We start from the raw sequence: 19,352 nt of genomic DNA on the forward strand, positions 1-19,352 counted from the left end.
CCAATTTTTTATATCATCTATGCATTCCGCATAAAAAAACATTAAAAAATCATACTGACCCCAAACTTTTGAACAGTAGTGTTTCAAAACATTGAACACATTGAGATATTCATATACATAATATTAGTGTTAATGTTAATATTAGTTAACTATGTCCATTTTTTTTGTGTCTCCGTTTCTCCTGATACACTCTTTTGAATCATGATGTAATTTAGTCGCTGCTTAATGCAGACCTTAAACATCTGAAATAAATGTAACCTTTTCCTCAGGTGAATGCCTCATTCCCATTTCGGTGCAGGGGACACGGTGCTCCCTCCCTGAGTCTGCTCAACTCTATCAGCCCTAACATTCACTCTAAAGCAGAGCCGCTGTGGGAAAATGAGATTCCAAAGCTGCTCGATTTTCTTGAAGGTTTGTTAAAATATACAACAGTGATGTAGAGGATTAGGTACAGGGCTGTTCCTCACAAGGCCACCAGACCACGCCACCTACTGGTCATAACATCCACCTGCACACTTCAGTGTTTCACCATGTTTTCAAAAGTCCAGTCATCTTGAAACTGAATTTGGACCTCATGAGAAATTATGTGATCTATGAAAGAATCCATTTAGTCTGATTGCCTTTGCAAAGAAGCACTGCTCTGTCTAATCTAACTATAGTTAACTATATAAAACTGCGATATTTCAACGAAGTAGGTCAATTTACTGACATAAGAGGTCTTGTTTCTGTATTTAGTCCAGTAACAAGTGGCTTAACTTTGTTTTAAAAAGTGGGTGGGTGGGTGGGAGAGTGCTAATACATTGCTTTATCATATATGTACTATAACAATGGCAGAAAAAATAACATTATGATATCCAGAAATCAATTTCAATAGTACGCTGAGTTTAACTTGTAGACAGAACTCGTTTAATGTGATAGTTTCTTTCATCCTCACATATATATACAGTAGTCAACATTTGAAGTAGATCAAAACCTTTCATCAAAGTTATACATGAATTTTGAACAATATCCGTTCTTGTCTTAGGACAACTTTGATTAAAAAAACAAACAAAAAAAAACAACCCTTCAACTGTTGACTACTGTAGAATACAATATATTGTTAGTACAGAGTTTCTTCACATCAGTGAATAAATACACAGATCCGCAAGCAAAGCTTGTGTGCCTTTATGGTCCAGGGGTATAACTTTTGTTAAACTTGTTAGAGGTTTTGGGTTCTAATCTGCCCTTGTATAGTTTATTTTTATTTAATTTTTTTTTCACATTAAAACTAAAGATGTTCATCAATTATTGTTTATCAAGAGCAGGGACACGTTTGTGTGCACTTTGTTTTGTGATTTCACATCACCGGCGCCAGATCACCTCTTATTTAATACAAATGAATGCAATTACTACTCTGGTAGTCAGCTATAGATACTTCCTTAGATGCATCCGTTCCGCGAGATGTTTCAAAAAGTGGTGGGGACAATATTGACCCTACCAAAAAGTGGTACCTGTCCCACCTGCAAATTACACCTATGCCAGTAACTGAAACTTTACAGGTTCGCTCTGTCTTGCTCCGTCAGTTTTTAGTCGAAGGAGAGGTTCTTGAATCATCTGCTATGATCTCAAGTGCCTCACAAAACCACCTGTCCTTAGAGACTCACAAGACAACCAGATGTTTCCAAGATACAGCCAAAATTATGTTTGAATATGAGAACTCCTATTTCACATTCCGCGACTCTTCCAAGATAGTTACATGGTGAAGCTTTAAAGACTTCTAATGGGTATCCCATTATCTTTGACTTTTTCCAGAGTGTGGTTTGAATGGATCTCTGACTGAATTTTGTGTTTTTCTAACCAGAATCATCAGAAGAATCTCTGGACAAAAAGAAGTGGGAGGAAAGTTTACTTAAGGTCTGTAGTAATGTGTATGAACTCATAAATGACTATTGAAAAGAAAAGCTTGCGATATCAAGAGATCTATATGAATAAGAGAAGAGAACATGGCCAAAGTTATTGATGGTGATTAATCAGACATTGCTTTCTGATTGTGATGAAGCTCCTGTCTAAAACTCTGGCAGCCATTGACGACAGCCAGTGGACCGGTCAGCTTGCAGTAGAAGCCACACGATACCTGCCCAACTACAACAACTCACTGGAGGAGAAGGTCAGTTTAGAAATCCATCTGTGTCTCTTCATGGTATATAAAAAGTAAAGCTTTAATATTACTGACAAGGAACAGTCCACGTCCAATAGCTATTTTTAATTGTCATTATTTAAGTTTTTTTGTTCAAAACTTAATCATTGTGATTGCAGCTGTTTTGATCATTCGTGAAAGAACTAAACAAGTGACAGTTTCTTGGTATGCATTGAATGCTTTGTGTAAAAGATTTGAAAAAATATAAATATGTATAAAACAGCAACTCAAGAACATAGTTCTCAGCTTGTTTGGATGTATAGCCTACATATTGAATGTCTCATGCAATTCCCCCCAACGAAATATTTATTTAAATGTGAATTTGACTTAATTTTCTGCATTCTTTTGACAAACTCTTCTTTTTCTCTCTTTTTTCAGAGTTTTTTGTATAGGTGTGTCGGTGTGATTCTCCAGCAGTGCCACAATAAAGAGTTGGTCAAGAAACAGCTGCAGGAGATCCTGATCAGCACTCGCCACAATGATGCAATCGAAAGAACGGTACACCGATCTCAGCGCTTGCACACCGCGCACTTATCAGTTCACTTCTGACTTCTGAATTAAGAGAGAGTTTATGTGCTGACAGTCAAACTGCTTGCTCAAGAACAACGTTCAGACAGCACACTAAACCCTCTCTGGGGAATTATGTATATTAATGCATCCCTTTTACCACACTATCACAAAAATGATTGAAGCTAAACCAAATATTAGAAAAGAAGTCTAAAGCTAGTCGCTAATTATTCTATCTGTAAATAAAACGAAACATTAGCAAACATTCTAAATATGTATTTTAGTTCCCCTTACTCCACAACAAATCCTTTTAAATTAATGGTATTCTTAACAGAACAGTATAAAACAAACATAAATTAAAGTGGCATTCATTAAAAACAACACTTATTATAAACGCTTTTGTGTGCTTGACGTTAATTCCATTATATAGAATATTGGAAGATAAATTGCAGCATGTTTCAGAAGATAAAAAAAACATGACTTCTGGATACAGTAGTCTGTTTTGACCCATACCTGTATCCAGATTGAGGTAATTATTCTGCTGTGCTATCAGTTATCATTGAGAACATAGATCCCATATAATTTCTAATCATAGATTAGAAATTTGTTATATAAGGGTTTTTGCAGTTATTTAAAAGCTGCTAATTAAGAATAATGGTAGTAACAGGCAATAATTGGTTTGCAGGGTGTTGCCATGGGAATCGGGCTGTGTGCCAGCAGCCATCTCGATGGCACTCTGGAAAAACTGGAGGAGTTTGGGAAGTCTGACGCCTTCAGGAAAGCCTCAGGGATATTTGGTCTTCTCAAAGTAGGGCGAGTTTCATTGTGCTTCTCACATAATACAAAATAAAAATATCTTCTTTTTTTTTCAAATCAGGTGTTAAAAACTGTTACATTTACATTTATTTTGAAATGGTCTTTTTTTTTTTAATAATAATAATAATAATAATTGTGAAATTTAACAGTGCACATTGGTCCATTGTGCAAAGGTTAGGTAGCAAAAGGCTAATTATATTAGGTTTATAAAGCGCTTCAGAAACCGTATTTCACAGATGTATCTTGTTGTGTTACTTTTCTTGTCATTCAGGATAAAAACGATGTTGATGTGGAGAAAATGAAAAGCACTTTAATTTTGTGTTACGGCTATGTTGCGTTGCACGCTCCAGAAGATAAGCTCCTCACTCGCATCGATAGTGACATTCTCCAAAACATCTCGAAAAACTTCAACACCAAGGTAAAACACAACTGTAACACCATAATATGTTTTGTCTGCAGCGTAAAAAGACTTTCTGTGGCCTGAAAATACAGCAGTTTTATTGTAGTATTACTAAGTATTTGTAAACTGGTATTTCTAAATTCTAAAATGTTATTATGAGTTTTGACCAGTGAGTTTTGGGGTATTAATCAGTTTTATAGTCATAGTTAACTTCTGGGAAAACGGACCAAAAAAATTGATGACTCAACTTGCATTTGCATTGGTTGTTTGTTTGGAGATTTTTGGAAGAACTTTAATTTTCATGCCTCTGTAGCTCTATTATGTTAGATGAACAGCTCATTTATTTGATCAGAATAATACATTAATCATTTCTCATTGTTTGTTATAGCAGTGAGGCAAAAAAATGTGTTGTTGCTGTGAGGTGTTTTCCTAAATAAGTCCTCTGAATGTCCTAGTATATGTTGACAAGATTCAGTTGGCTGCTTTTGAGGCTGCAGTTATGACAGTTTGATCTAAACGATTTTTAATGATAAGGATCATTAATTCTCTTTGAGTGCAGAAACATATCTTATCCATATTCATAATGTAACTGTGCGATTTAAAATAATTTCACTCTTAGGGAACCATGTTACACATTTTGTTAGCATTCATCACTCCAGTCCAAATTGAATATCAAAGTTGAGTTCATGTGAGTCTTTATGGGGATTTTTGGAGAATTTTGCTTTGTTTATTCACTGAATTCATTAAAATGAGATGTTTTTATATATATATATTCTACACTACAGTAGTCAACATTTAAAGTGGATCAAAACCTTTCATCAAAGTTATACATGAATTTTGAACAATGTCCATTCTTTTCTTAGGACAACTTTATGCACACACGCACACAAATAACTAAAGGCAATTTTGATTTATATCTCAATGTACTTAAAGTATCTGAAGGGTCACATAATTCATCATTCTGATAGTCCATTGTGTGCCCAATCATGAAGTTCTGATTATTGTTAAATAAAATGGATTATCTTTCATGTTTGTGAATTACATTGGATCATTACTTTTATTGTTGTACAGGTTCTGGGAATTAAAGTAGAGACCAAGGTACCGTGAAGGGAAAAGAGATCATGAGGACCTTCTCTCACCTCTGACCTTTAAACTTTAACTCACTTTCTCTTCAGTCTTGATGCTGCAATCAAAACCTTTTGACCCTCTCAAAAAGCTATCTCTTTATGACTCTTGTTATGAGACTTGAGTTTAAAAAAAATGTTTTCGCAGATATAAAGCTCTTCATATTTCATCTAAATCTTTAAAAAAGGTATTTTGGTAAATTAGATATAAAATAAAGATGACATTTTAAAACTTTAACACTGCACTTGTAAGTAAAAGATTCATGGTTTTTGAGAAGGTCAAAAAAAAAAAGCTCACTAACCTGAAAATAACCTTTGTCTTACTAAAGCGTCACAGTGTCTAGATACATGGTTTTCTGGATTTAAGGTGGCTTGATTTATCCATTCAACTCTTTTTCTATTGAATCACAATTAAATTGTCACACATTGTGATTTTCATCTCTTATTGCACCGTTTAAACTGCAAGTAAGTAAATGTTATGAGTAAAACATGTATATGTATTTATTTAAAATGAGCATGCTGGGTGCAACTCTGACCTGGACATACTTTTCTATTCCAGGTCTTGATTTTCCTGCTCTGTTTGATTGACATATGCTTTGTTCCATAAATCACAGTTTGAGTGTGTTTTCATCTCTTTCTGTGTGTGTGTGTGCGTGCGTGTGTGTGTGTGTGTGTGTGTGTGTGTGTGTGTGTGTGTGTATGTTCATGGGCATTTCATAGGACATGACTATGAAGCTCAGTCTCATTCATAGTGTTGGACTCATTGCCAAGGCCATCAGCAACAGTGTCCGTAAACAGGGCTTCCTGTTCTCCCGCAAACAAGAGCTGATGGGTGTTATGATGGTGAGAGGTTTGATTTGAAGATCATTCAGTTTTTAATATACAGTATGTTTTCAATGTACTTTCAGTATAAGGAATATTTCATTTCCATTGGGCAAAATCTAGGAGATGAATGTGGCATAAAATGAAATGTTATTTTGTAAATCTCAGATCAGTTTCAGAGTATGATATACCTATTTAGCATTTGTCTTTTATGTTCCTGCAGGATTTCATCAAAGCTGAACCAGCAGATGTCATGCGGACCCCTGTTCGCTATCTGGTTATGACCACATGTGCCAACCTCATGTATCCTACCATTTTAAATCTTTCTAGTGTTCATGTTTGTCCATTGTGATGCTAAACAGTGCCACAATCTATCAAGAACTTGACTCAAGCTTTCAGAAACTTAGATCCTCCTTTATCAGAAAATGAAAACTTTGACTTGTTAAAAATATGTTTGACTGGTGTTTATGGGCTTCCTACTGTGGACACACTGGACAAAGCTAAAGATGAAGAAGCCCTGGATCCACAGCAAAGAGAGGTCAGAATAAAATATGCATGTACAGTACATACATGCGCATCCCTGGGAGAGTGTCTCTTTTTTCTCATGCATGCTCTAAACATAGAGTTTGTTTTTCATTACAATTCTTTTCCCCTCAGGCCTTATATTCAGATACTTTTAACGCTCTTCTTGAATTGCTGAAGAATGTGTTAGCCAGAGATTTGAGTCCTGATGGTCTGCAGTCTGTTTTCAAGGTGAAGTAGTTACTATAAAAGTCACTTGCCATATTGTAGTCTCTTTGTCTGAACCCCCATGTATTGAGTGCTTTTGCTTTTTCTCAGCATATTGAGAGCTGGCTGAGCTCAGGAAAAGAATATGAGCGGGAGAGAGCAGCAAAGACCATGGCAGAGTTACTGCGTTTTTATCTGGACCATCTCAATGTGAAGGTAAAGGACATCATTGATGTTTATATATATATATATATATGTATATACATATGTGTATACAGTATAATATATATGATGTGTGTTTACAGTGTATATATATATATATATATATATAGTGTGTGTGTGAGAGAGAGTAATTACTGATAGGGTCTTAGACTCTTTGAATTGCTAGTGTTGGGAAATGTTTCTTCATGTTACAATTCCCATCATGCTTAAACATAATAAAAAATAAAAAAGTAATCTTATCATATTATAATCAAAAGACATTTAGATATTATAGATTACAGATATTTATTTATTAGGCATTATTTTGAAGCGTATTTGTTTGAAGTAACTCTGAAATTATGATGATAAATTTAGCAAGTAAAGTGTTATTTTATGTGTTGCATGAAAAAATTATTCTGGTTATTTGTAGATCGTTACCCTGCACGCTGTGAATTGGTTTGTTTAAGACAAACCTCTTACAGCCTTTAAATACAAAGCATTCACTTTAAGTACATATTAGTTTTATTCTGCCCAAACTAAAATGTTAAGCAGGATAAATTTTTTGGCTTCCTCAAGGCACTGATTAATGAAATATGTGCTTTCGTATTTTTTTTTTTTACTGTAGTTAAAATCTTATTAGATCTCATGCTCAGTGCTAATATCTCTCTCTCTCTCTCTCTCTCTCTCTCTATCTATCTCTATCGCTATCTCTATCTCTCTCTCTCAGAATCTAGTGACATTCCATAATCTGGGAGCTCTTGTGGGACGTCTGGCCCCACGGTGCACAGACCCAAACCCTGAGGTGCGGCGGGCAGCCATAGACTGCGTCTATAGTCTAATGTACATTCAGCTGCGCTATGAAGGTACTGCCTATTTTTATTTTTATAGCACAACTCCGTTTTGTCTGACCCAGGGTGGGCTTCAGATTGACAGTGTGTCAATATGAACTTGTTTACACTGTTATCTTGTTCTGGAAATACTTGGAAAAAGTATCTTGCCTCTTCCATTTTTCTCTGTTTGACAGGCTTTTCACTGGACTACAAAGACGATTCAGTTGAGGGTCTTTTAGATGTTCGTGAGAAGCTAAGCAATCCTGACCATTCAGTCTTGTACCAAACCTGCTCTGAGCTAACCAAGGTAAATTGCCTCAATGTAATGTTCTCCTAAAGCACTGATGCTTCCAGAGATCTTTAAAGATCCACTTTCTCTCTTTTTCTCACTCTTCACCCCTGTCTCTTGTGTTTTAGATCATCAGTAAGCGTTTGCCCCAGCAGCAGTTGAACACCCTGTTGTTTATTCTGTTTGATGGTTTGGTGGACTCTCAGTCCAACTGTTCCAGAGCATCAAGCGTGATCCTCAACACCTTGCTGAAGAACAGAGGTGCTGGCCTGCAGGATCTGGTACATTACACTTTCATCGGATTTTGGGAAATCAATCTTTTTCTTTTAGTGCAGGCAAATGTTAGCCTGGCTCCGCCCTCCTGCGTACTTCCGCTCAATTTTATTTCCCTTCAGTACTACGTCTGGGATTGTGGTGTATTCTTTGGTTTTCTCCGATCATTTTTTTTACCGGTCTAATCAGCGAACAGAGGGAGTGGCTGAGAACGATGACGTTGAGGTCGTGCGCTAGTTTGAGTACAGGGTTACGTCACGACCAAACGTTAGCGATTGGTTATGGCAGATCCAGAGTGACTCTGGGCAGATCCAATAGTTTTAAACTTCAACAGAGTACCCGCCTACAAGGAAGTTAACGCTTGTCAATGGAGAGAGGCCAGACTCTCTGTACAAATGAAATGTACGAGAGTCTGGTAGAACCAGGCTAGGCAAATGTTACATGATCAGTATATATTGAACATGGACAAGCAAACTGATGTAATAAATATCATCTCTATGTATCATCCTATTTGTTTGAATGAACTGGTTTGTTGTAAACTGACAATTTATATAAATAATTTGTTTTAAAAAAAACTATTCACTAATTAATTTGAATATTTATTGTAGCAAAATATGTAGTTTATATACAGCTACAAGTGTTTGTATGCAATAACATGCAATTTATGTCATTATTGAACTCTCCATTCAGACTGGTTTTTGAACTAAATCAACTAATTAATTGAAATATTGAAACTTAAAGAAAAATTAATTCTCAAATTGGACAAAACTTCTATCATGCCCTTGGCAAAAGACAATAGAGTGGATTTTTGGTGAATAAAAACTTACATTTCAATCTGTAGTTTAGCTGCTTTAAATTTGTTAAAGTATTTTCTATAACACTCCCAAAATTCACTTCTTGTGTCTTGACTCTTTGTCAGGTGCCAGAGATGTTGGAGGTGTTGCACAACCGGCTGCAGGTGATTGGTGAAGAGCAGGTGAAGGTGGCCATTGGTCAGTCCATCCTCATCCTCGCTACACAGCACCTTCAGACAGTGGTCAACACGCTCGTCGCCTACCCACTACCATACGACAGGTGATTATTGTGTGTGTTTATGTGCATGGCATTCATTGTCTGGCATGTGCTCCATGATGCTCAAGCATAATAATGATGTGCTTGATGTGTGTGTGTGTGTGTGTGTGTGTGTCATTGTGTGTTTTCTCCAGCTGGAGCTGTGAGATGTGGATGGCTCTAGGAGCAGACAGCACTTTGGCCCTGCAAATCATGGAGATGATTATCGAGAAGCTCAGTGTTATGGTTCCCTATGTAGATAAGAAGGAGTCCATGTTAAGACCTGGTTTGACCAAAGTTGCCACAAGCCAACCATTGGCTGTAAGTTTTAATATTTGTGTCATTTGGCTTTTAAAACACATAATGCTAACTAGACATAATCTGTCAATTATGCAGAGTCAAGTAATGTTCTGTATTTGCTGAAAGAGAAATGCTGCATGACGCAACAAAATCACAACAAAGCAAACACAATCCTTGTGAAGCAGGATGTAGGGATTTTACTGTGAGCTTCATACTTCCCATCCTGACATGTCAAGTGTTTGGCAATGTTATTGACAGTCACTGCTTGCTGAAACAAATACTGGTGGATGCAATTAATAGCTTGATTCTTTACTGTTGCATTAGTTAGGAAATGGTGTTAAACTGTTAAACCTATTTTATTCCTTTTATTTATTAAATGGCTTTCACTACCATTGAAAAGTTTGGTGTCAGTGATTTTTAAAAAAAAATTAAATCTCTTTTGCTCACCAAGACTGTATTTATTTGATCAAATATACATTAAAAGAGTAATATTGTGAAATATTACAATTTGACAACTTATTTTAAAATGTAATTTATTCCTGTGATGGCAAAGTTGAAACAATTGTACTGTGACAACTACTTTTTTGTAGAAATCTTTGATGAATAGAACATTTAAAAGAACAAGTTTTATTTGAAATATAAATCTTTTGTAATCTTATCAATTTCTTTTTCACTTTTTAATGCATCCTTGCTGGATAAGGGAATTCATTTATAAAAAAAAATAATAAAAAAAACTACCCTCAAACTTTTAAATGGTAGTCTGTTTGTCAGTGCAGTGTCCTGTTTGATAATTAATAGTTATTGATTTTTATTCCATGTTTTATAGATGACGTGTGCCCTTCGTGAGATGATGCTGAATGGTCAGTCAGCTGACGCCGTGGCGTATCTGTTTCCAAAGCTCTTCAGCGCTCTGCTTTTGCGTTTGGGTTCTAGCGTGGGAGTTCAGCTACCTAAAGATCTCAACAGCAACAGCATCATTTCAGACCGCAAAACAACCAACAAAAACAATGTGGCTTATTTTGATGTGTGCGGGTGAGTGGCATACAGTACATATGCAATTGTGTGCTATTGTGCTTATTCAGAGTTGCACTGTGAACACAGTGGTTCTCAAACTTTTTGACTCTGTTGTAATTGTGAGAAAGCTACTTGTTTTTAATCTTTTTGGGTATTTACAGAAACTGGGAATATTGATATATACCAAATTAACTATGATTCCAGAAATTTCAAGAACATGCAGTTCTTGATTTTATGTGTTTCTTTTCAAAATAATTTATATTGAGATTGGAGGGTTTTTTCAGTATTTTAATGTCAGTGATAATTTATTCATTAATATACTTTCCTCTTAATTAAGATCACTCCCTCAGCCTCGCAGCAGCGTTAATTAATTTTTTGACATTAACTGCCAAAGCAATATAACACAAAGTATAGCGTTATAAGTGTATGAATAAAAATTTTTTTTAATGAAAATATGAAAAACTTCACTAGATTTGCGATGTTGGTAACTGTGGAAACATGTTATCACAGTCCGTGAAAAGGGTTCATATTTGTTTAATGTGAGAAGAAAGAGACCATGGAGTGCTATGAGTTCAGATGTTAGGAAAATGGTTGTTAGTTTTTATTTGTCAAATATAAAGTTTAGCGGTCATTATACAAAAAAAAGAGAAGCTTTTTGCCAATTTGAAGAATAAAATAGCACCATGTAGTTAAACATGCACCAAAAAATTCACCAAATAGATGTGCTTATGTGTTGTTTAGCTTAGCAACATACTGTCATGCTGTCTAAAAAGGGGTTTCAAATCAATCGCTTAGGAGGTTTCATTTTTGGTCGGATGGTAAATTTGAAGGTAACTGTTCATGCAGATACGGAAGCAGCTCAGGATTTGATATGGAGTTAATAAGACATCTGTGTTTCTCTTTGCTGTGTGTGTTCAGGGTGGCAGTGGAGGCCCTGCGGATCCTGCTGGGTCGAGCTCAGCTGGACGCTGTCGTGAAACCATTAGATCAGGAGGGAGCTTGGGACAAGATGAAGGACCCGCAGCAGCACACAACAGGAGTCACTCTGCTCTCCAGGTGCACACACCTGTCCTCCGTCATACACCAGTTCTCTTGGACTGTTTGTTGTTCTGCTATGTTAAAGGAGATGTGTATAACCATAGAACTGTTCTTGAAGACACAGGATGTGTTCAATTACAACATTTTGACAGTGCTACACGTCGATTTCAAGCTGTTGTCTCATGCTAAGTTTTTGTGGAAATTGGCAAGTTCAGAGTAATAAATAATTGTTCGAATTAACATGCTGTTTTCTGTCTCATTGTGGTAAGATTAAATGTGGTCTTCTACAATACTAGATTTTGAAAAAGCTATTCTTTCTATCATCAGAGCAATGGCAAAGCATGCTGGTCCAAGACTCCCCACAATTGTGGAGAGTCTGTGTCCTTCTCTCTGTAATATTTACGAGTGCCAGAGGATCACAGTCACAGCCTTCTTCTCTGAGGTGAGAACATTTAGATTTATGTGATTTTAATTTTTTTAACAGATAAATTCAAAGCTTAGTAACAGTGAATAGCTAAAGACTAATTATTTTACAAAACCACAGATTGTTCAGTGTTTATTTATTTATTTATTTTTAACAGTTTATTTTATACTACTGTTCGAAAGTTTGGGGTCAGTATGATTTTTTTTTTTAAAGAATTGAATACTTATATTCAGCAAGGTTGCATTAAATTGATCAAAAGTTACAGGAAATTACATTGTTACAAAAGATTTCTGTTTCAAATCAGTGCTGTTTTTTAAACTTTCTATTCATCAATGAATCCTTAATGTTTCCACACAAAAAATATTAAGTAGCACAACTGTTTTCAATATTAATAATAATAATAATAATAATTACAGGCTAATTTTACATTCTATAAACTAAACTTTGGCCTGTTCTTGTATTCACCCTTTTAAGTCCAATACGACTTAAATTGACTAGCGTTATATAAACAAGCGCACTAAGTGCATGTTTTTATATTATATTTTCAGATGTTGCTAGATTCAAATGTCAAGATTTATTTGTTTACTCCTTCAAGCTGCTGAACCACCATGTAGTGACTGAACTGATGATTTTGGACATGTTGATGAACAACATGATGGAAAGAATTACTGACACCTGCGGTACTGTCCGCATGCTGGCGGTCCGAGGCCTGGGGAACATTGCTGTGGGCTCACCTGAGAAGGTACAGAAGCTCTGCTTGACATCTGAAAACACTAATTGGATGAAAATTCTAATTGATTTTTTAGGCAATGTTTCTTGGCAACAGTGTGAGATACATGGCAACTTGTTTATGCAACAATTATGAAAAGATTTTACCTAACAACTGCTGCCAAAATGTTCCCCATGTTCCCCACGCCCTCCATTGTTCTTCTCTGATTTTTTTCTTCTCTCTGTCGTCAAATGAAGTTATGTCATTACTTTCAAAAGCTTGGTAACAAAATCAGTCAGTTAAGTGTGTAATTATACATTGCTAAACTTTTTTTTTTTTTTTTTCTCATTCAGGTGAATAAGTATGCAAAGGAGCTTTTAGCAGCCATGAGTTCAGGAATGGAAGAGAAGGATGATCCAGGGAAACTCATCACACTGGAGGCCATGTCAGGAATGTCCAAGATATTGCTTTACCTGGACCAAAAGAATGTCCAACTGCTTGTGGTTTACATCTTCATGAAGATAAAACCCTTTCTGGAGAATGTGAGTTTTGAGAGAAGGCACAGAATATGTAAATCACAATTATGAAGCTGTAAACATTTTATTTATTCTAATTTAAAAAATAATATCAGTTTGATTACCGATAAAACAGTTTCTTTGGTGGCTCTACTTTTTTAAAAAACATAAAAAAGCACAAGTCCAATGTTTCCACAACTATTTATGTTACATAAAATAATTACCAAAAATATTGTGCGTGTGTTCCACATTTGGAACCTTTTCTACTGCATGGCAGGAAAATAATAAAAATAATTTAATTAATAAATAGATAATAATAAATACTATTAAAAATTGTTGAGCTCTTGCACACAAATTTGAGGTTAACACAAATTATGGTTTCGACTGCATACTGTTCCCATACTGTACCAAGAAAAATTCAAGGAAAATTGATAAATGTTGTCTATTTAAATATCAGCTTTAAAATGTATGTACACATGTCCTTGATTTTGGTAACATGGTTGCACAAGTTTCAAACAATTAAATAAAAAGAAAATAAATATTAACTTTTGTTTGACTTTCTGAAGTTGACAAGCAACATTTTCTAGAGGGTTAACACCTATATTGACTGACAATTTTCTTGAGAAAATCTTGGTACAAATAGGTCCTAAAACATTTGACTTTTTCTCAAGTAAATTCTTGGTTATTCTTGGTAAATGCAGGCTGTTAGAGTACAGTGTTTTGGTTTACTCGAAAGATCTTTTGTCATGTTCTCTCAGGAGAACGATGAGATCCGATGTGCTTCCATCATGCTCCTGGGAAACCTGTCAAAGTTCGGCTCAGGTGAGCCCATCTTTAAAGACCAGATCCACAATGTTCTGGTCAGCTTGTTGTTGCACCTCAATGATCCCAACCCTCAAGTGGTCAAGGTCAGTGTTTAGTCTGCACACACTCCTACAACAATGATTATGCAAAAATAATAATAATGGAAATATTGCATGTTTGTGTTTATGTGTGTGTGTGTGTGTCTTTGTTCCCCTAGGCATGCAAGTATGCAATGCGCGTGTGCGCTCCAGTTGTAGGTTCCGAACAGATCTCTGCCATGTTCCAGAATCATCTTCTTGAGGAGAAGGGTCTGCACTATGGAGAGTTCATTAATGACCTCACCAAATACCTAGTATGGCAAGAACCAAAACTTAATTCTAAGTACACGCATAGAATAACTGCACAGTACATTCTGTTCATCTCTCTCTGCATGCTAATGAGTTGACTGATTCCCTTTTATAAAGATTACTGTTATTATAATCACTGTGCTGTGCCACATTTGCATGTATCTTTGTATTCTTCTTTGATATGCTTGATGTTTTTAATGTTGTCAGCAGTTTTAGTTTATAATACGGGGACTAAAGTCCAGTTCCCACCGAGAGCAATAACTATAACGATAACTATATTAACGTCCACACCAACACACAATATCGTTCTGTTTATTACAAGCATGTGCTGCATTTTGGTTGTCTGCTGCTTTAAATGCTCAAGCTTTTTAAAGCAGAATGGATTCTGATTGGCTGTTAATGTTTTTTTTTTATCATCCATTTTTTTGCAAACATTGTGAAAGTGTTTCCAATGATATTGTTCCTCTGTGCCATTATTGTTATTGTTGAGGTGGGGACGTTTTTTCGAAACTATATTTATCGTTAAAGTTATTGTCCTTGGTGTGAATGGGCCTGAACAGATTATTACTGATTGTTACTGATAATTTTGTCCAAAAAAACAAAAAAAACAATCATAATGTGTGTTCGCAAAGATCCAGGATTTCCCAGGCATGCTGAACTTCTACCACATCACAGTCATTCAGTTCTTCAAGAGTAACTGGTCTGAGATCAGAGGCAGTGCTGCCATGTTCATTGGTAAAAACTTTTTTTATTATTATTATTATTTTTAGTATTGCAAATATTTATGCTTCATTGAAAAGTTGTTTTTAACTTTAATAGTGCAATACAATATTTAAAATAACTTTCTAGTATTTTTTTTTGTGATGGTTTTGTAACCGTGTTTTGTGAATTTGTAGGGTTTTTGCTTGGAAACCTTCCTGATGAGCATTTCTCCCATATGAATATGGGGTCAGTGACCAAGGGTAGGTACAGCAGTTCTATAATAATATCTGCAGTCAAGAGAAATATTTAAGGAAAGACAGCACATCCTTGTTATTGTGCTACATTTGCTGTTTCTTGGCACCTAAGGAATCTATTATTTTTGCTTCTATTTTAATGATGATTTTGTCTGGTAGTGCATTGTAGAATGTATTGCTGTTGAAACTCTTAAATACAGTAAATGCACCATGCTCTTGGTTGGTTATCACCTGACTTGTATGTTCAATGAAAGTATAATTTTTCTTTGATTAATGGACTAAGTTATTTTTTCCTCTCTCCAGGTCTGGTGATGCTGCTGCAGGATCCAGATCCTCTCGTGCGGGTGAAAGCCGCTGAAGCCATGGGTCATTTTCACTGACGTTACCTCCACTCTACAGCCAATCAGATTGGTCTTTGATTTTAAGTTTGTTGCTTTGAATAAGGAGGAAGCCTTGAATTGTTGTTCTAAAGGTTTTTTATTTTTGACCAAAGACTGTTCACTAGTTCTGTAAGAAAAGAGAAGAATAAAAAAAAGACATGTATTGACGTTACAGCACTTTTACTGCAAGTTCTCTCAGTAATACGGTATGTGTGTGATCCCTAGAGTGGGGTTTTTCACCAGCGGTGATTTTTAATGTAAGGTATGTACTTGCAAGCCCTTTACAAATGAGATTTACTGAAAGTTTGTATGCAAATATTGCTGGTATTACTGGCTTGACCATTCCTGTAGCGTGGTAAATGCATTTCAACACTTCATTAAAGGGGTCATGAATTGACATGTAAGAGGTCACTGTACAATAAAAAGCATTCTATACGTTTCAGAACTTAAAACTTCCTTGTTAGTCCAAAAACATATTTTATTGAAACCAAGCTCTGAAAATGACTCTTCAGATTTTGTCACATTTATGACATAATAGTGTGACTAAAGACTGCCTCTGCAGAATCAGATCAATGCTTACTTCTACATCATCAAATCTTTTGGCGCGTTAGTGAGATGAGAAGAGCGATAAATGATTATCACTAGACTAAAAATAACATTACCTTCCAAAGCATCCTAATGATATGAAAGCAGGTTATTTGTTTTCAACTATGTGAATATCTCAGCATTATTTGTTTGTTCGGTACATTTCACTGTGGATTCTTAGGCAAATCAGTCGTAATTTCGGCGCAAGCTTTGCAAACAGACAGTAATGCACTAACATGTAAGTAACAGGGTTAATTCTAATGCCTGATCTGCAATCAGTAATTTCTGATATGTAATGATTTATGTTCAGTCAGATGTTATTTGTCTCAAAATCGTTTATTTCTGTTTATGCGTCAGTAAATCAAGCCAATGAATAAATGGTTAACTTCACATCGTTTCTCTAAGTAGCACAAACATAATCTGTTATTTAAATTGTGATAATTATATACAGAAAGCGCTGGAGCTGTCAATCACACAGCGCGAGTTTATCAGTGACTGAGTTCTGGACTCCCGCCAAAACTCCCATTATAATTAATGACGCTGTCTACACTGCACAATGAATCTCTTATTTACATCTTGTTTGCACTGTTAGTTATGATGAAGTAGAGTAGAGATCTAAATATAATGTAGAGTATATCTAAAAAAAGATCTAATACTATAATCAACACTTTTCATGATTAGTTAATCTCGATAGCTGTAATAGTTAAAAAAAGTAGTAAAAGTTTTCGAGAGAGTTACACAATTAATACTTATTTCATATGCAAAGGTTTAAGCCAATCATAGCAGTGGGCGTGTACATCTCACAGCAGACACGCCCCTTAAAACTAGAGGGACTCATGTTTCATACTCGTTTTGCAAAGCGTCTGTGTAGCTGAAACACCAGTGCCAGCCTTTCTGTGGCACTTGTCTTGCTCCGTTTTGTAAGTTATATCTGTGAAATTAATGATAATTCACAAGTGTGGCCACTGTTAAATAAATGTTAATTAAATTGATTATTTTATCCTAATAAACAGGGCAAAAAGTGATGATGGTATGGTACATCCGCTAGTTTTACAAGTTTGGTACCTACTGTACAGTGTCCTCAAGAAGTAGTTGGACATACTATGAGATGCTATATAAACACAGACTTGTAAATTAAACTTTTGATGGAGTGGGTCTATTTCAATGTAAATGGCCTAATGTCTTAATTCCTTTAACTGATTAATATTTAATGAATGTAGGCATTAAGGAATTCGGGAACAAACACTTTGTAAACTGCATTGGTGTGATTCTCAGTCTCACAAGAGCCAAACATTAATTGCAAGCAAGTCTTAGTTAATGAAAATGATTAGAAGTCAAATGTCTTTAGATATTGTCTTAGTATATACACTACTGTACAGGTTTGGGGTCCTTAATTTTTTTTAAACTTTTTTTTGAGACGTGAATACATTTATTCTGGAAGCATGCATTAAATTGAAAGACTTTTATTTTCTAAGATTTCTATTTAAAAAAAAAATGCTGTTCTTTTGCACTTTCTATTCATCAAAGAATCCTGAAAAATAAATCACATTTCCAGAAAAAATATTAAGCAGCACAACTGTTTTCAGCATTGATAATAAGGAATGTTTCTTAAAGGGTTAGTTCACCCAAAAATTAAAATTATGTCAGTAATTACTCGCCCTCATGCCATTTCAAACCCGTAAGACTTTCATTCGTCTTCGGAACACAAATGAAGTTCTTTTTGATGAAATCTGAGAGCTTTCTGTCCCTCCATTGACAGCTACACAACTACCACTTTGACACTTTAAAAAAGTTCTTAAAGAGATTTTAAAACTATGAGAACTATATGAATTGAGTGAATTTTAGTCAAAATTTTCTGAAGAGCAATCTTCAAAGTCACTTTGACAGGATCACTTTATATGATGAACAGATTGAATTTAGACTTCTATACTTAAGCATATAAACATCAATCCTACAGGTTTTTGGGGATTTTCATTTTTGGGTGAACTATCCCTTTAAGCAGCAATTAAATCAGCATATGAATGATTTCTCAAGGATCATGTGACACTGAATGTAGGAATAAATTACATTTTAAAATATATTACAATATAAAATAGTTACTGTAATTAGTAAACATATTTCAAAATATTGTTTTTACTGTATTTTGGTCAAATAAATGCAGTTTTGGCAAGCATAAGACTTCTAACAATTTATTTTTTATTTTATTTTTAATCTTACTGACCCCAAACTTTTGACCTGCCTGTCTATTATTTTCTGCAAAACAGTGGATCCTGTTTGACACTATGAAGAAGAGCTGAGGCTCTGGGTGTGGAGAGAGAGAGAGAAATATTACAACTCCTTTGTTGCTAATTGTGTTGAATATGCATTAGCACAAGTCAATCAAATTAAAGTGCTTACTACGAACAATTAATCTAAACGCTTTAGAATGTAGCAATTAGTGGCAGTTATTCCTGGTCAGGAAGGTGGTCAGGAATCTCATGTGGTAATGACACTGGGATTCATTATTGGAGAAGTCACTGAAATTGTGTTTGTTTCTGGGATGGATTTCAAAGCAATCAAACTCACTGAAGGTTTCACAGGTCTGCTGGTCAATCATGGTATCGGGTGTTACGTTTGCATCTTCAAATCAATTTGTTTATATGTCTGTTGTTTTATTTTTTGACAGGATTGTTTGTATCATGTAAAGCTGATCTCTGGATGATGGAAATGACAATATGTAGAACTGAATAAAAGTTATTAGGCTATAGGCCTACATGTCAACCCATACCTCAACTCTCATGTTCGTTTAATTGATAAAGAGTGCTGGAATTTTTAGATAAGTTCACACTCGTCCTTTTTTTCTTGCTGACCTTAAAATTGTGAACGGTAGTGTTTATAAGCTACAATGTTTTTCGTAAAACAGACGAAATCCTTCCAGTCTGGTTGGTGCATCCAAATTTGAGCTAAAGGAGTGGTCTGATATTTCATGGTGGCCCTTAGTACCCTGGAGAACCGTAATGATATTCATTCAGTAAAATGTTATAGGCATTATGTCAAAAGATAATGATATTACCATCCGATTCC

The 19,352-nt window shown here is 35.3% G+C and overlaps 1 protein-coding gene across 2 annotated transcripts in view; it reads left to right on the top strand.

Moving 5' to 3' along the window:
* The window catches only part of mroh1 (maestro heat-like repeat family member 1), a 36,470-nt gene extending 18,009 nt beyond the window's left edge, over window positions 1-18,461 (top strand). Inside the window, exons 17-43 of one of the 2 annotated variants that reach the window (XM_079894017.1) lie at window positions 270-411; window positions 1,841-1,893; window positions 2,039-2,146; window positions 2,555-2,674; window positions 3,369-3,491; window positions 3,771-3,917; window positions 4,971-4,997; window positions 5,744-5,866; window positions 6,069-6,148; window positions 6,245-6,383; window positions 6,503-6,598; window positions 6,686-6,790; window positions 7,503-7,638; window positions 7,800-7,912; window positions 8,023-8,175; window positions 9,087-9,241; window positions 9,373-9,538; window positions 10,344-10,549; window positions 11,450-11,587; window positions 11,897-12,011; window positions 12,589-12,735; window positions 13,056-13,244; window positions 13,976-14,125; window positions 14,239-14,373; window positions 15,001-15,103; window positions 15,265-15,330; window positions 15,628-18,461. In XM_079894017.1, the coding sequence (XP_079750143.1) occupies window positions 270-411; window positions 1,841-1,893; window positions 2,039-2,146; window positions 2,555-2,674; window positions 3,369-3,491; window positions 3,771-3,917; window positions 4,971-4,997; window positions 5,744-5,866; window positions 6,069-6,148; window positions 6,245-6,383; window positions 6,503-6,598; window positions 6,686-6,790; window positions 7,503-7,638; window positions 7,800-7,912; window positions 8,023-8,175; window positions 9,087-9,241; window positions 9,373-9,538; window positions 10,344-10,549; window positions 11,450-11,587; window positions 11,897-12,011; window positions 12,589-12,735; window positions 13,056-13,244; window positions 13,976-14,125; window positions 14,239-14,373; window positions 15,001-15,103; window positions 15,265-15,330; window positions 15,628-15,704 (3,312 nt within the window). In that variant the 3' untranslated portion in view covers window positions 15,705-18,461. The remainder of the gene's footprint in view (window positions 1-269; window positions 412-1,840; window positions 1,894-2,038; window positions 2,147-2,554; window positions 2,675-3,368; window positions 3,492-3,770; window positions 3,918-4,970; window positions 4,998-5,743; window positions 5,867-6,068; window positions 6,149-6,244; window positions 6,384-6,502; window positions 6,599-6,685; window positions 6,791-7,502; window positions 7,639-7,799; window positions 7,913-8,022; window positions 8,176-9,086; window positions 9,242-9,372; window positions 9,539-10,343; window positions 10,550-11,449; window positions 11,588-11,896; window positions 12,012-12,588; window positions 12,736-13,055; window positions 13,245-13,975; window positions 14,126-14,238; window positions 14,374-15,000; window positions 15,104-15,264; window positions 15,331-15,627) is intronic. The other variant, XM_079894018.1, reaches the window with a different exon arrangement.
* Window positions 18,462-19,352: the final 891 nt, after the last annotated feature.

The sequence above is a fragment of the Squalius cephalus genome (genome assembly GCF_949319135.1).
Source record: "Squalius cephalus genome assembly, chromosome: 15".
NCBI lineage: Eukaryota > Metazoa > Chordata > Actinopteri > Cypriniformes > Leuciscidae > Squalius > Squalius cephalus.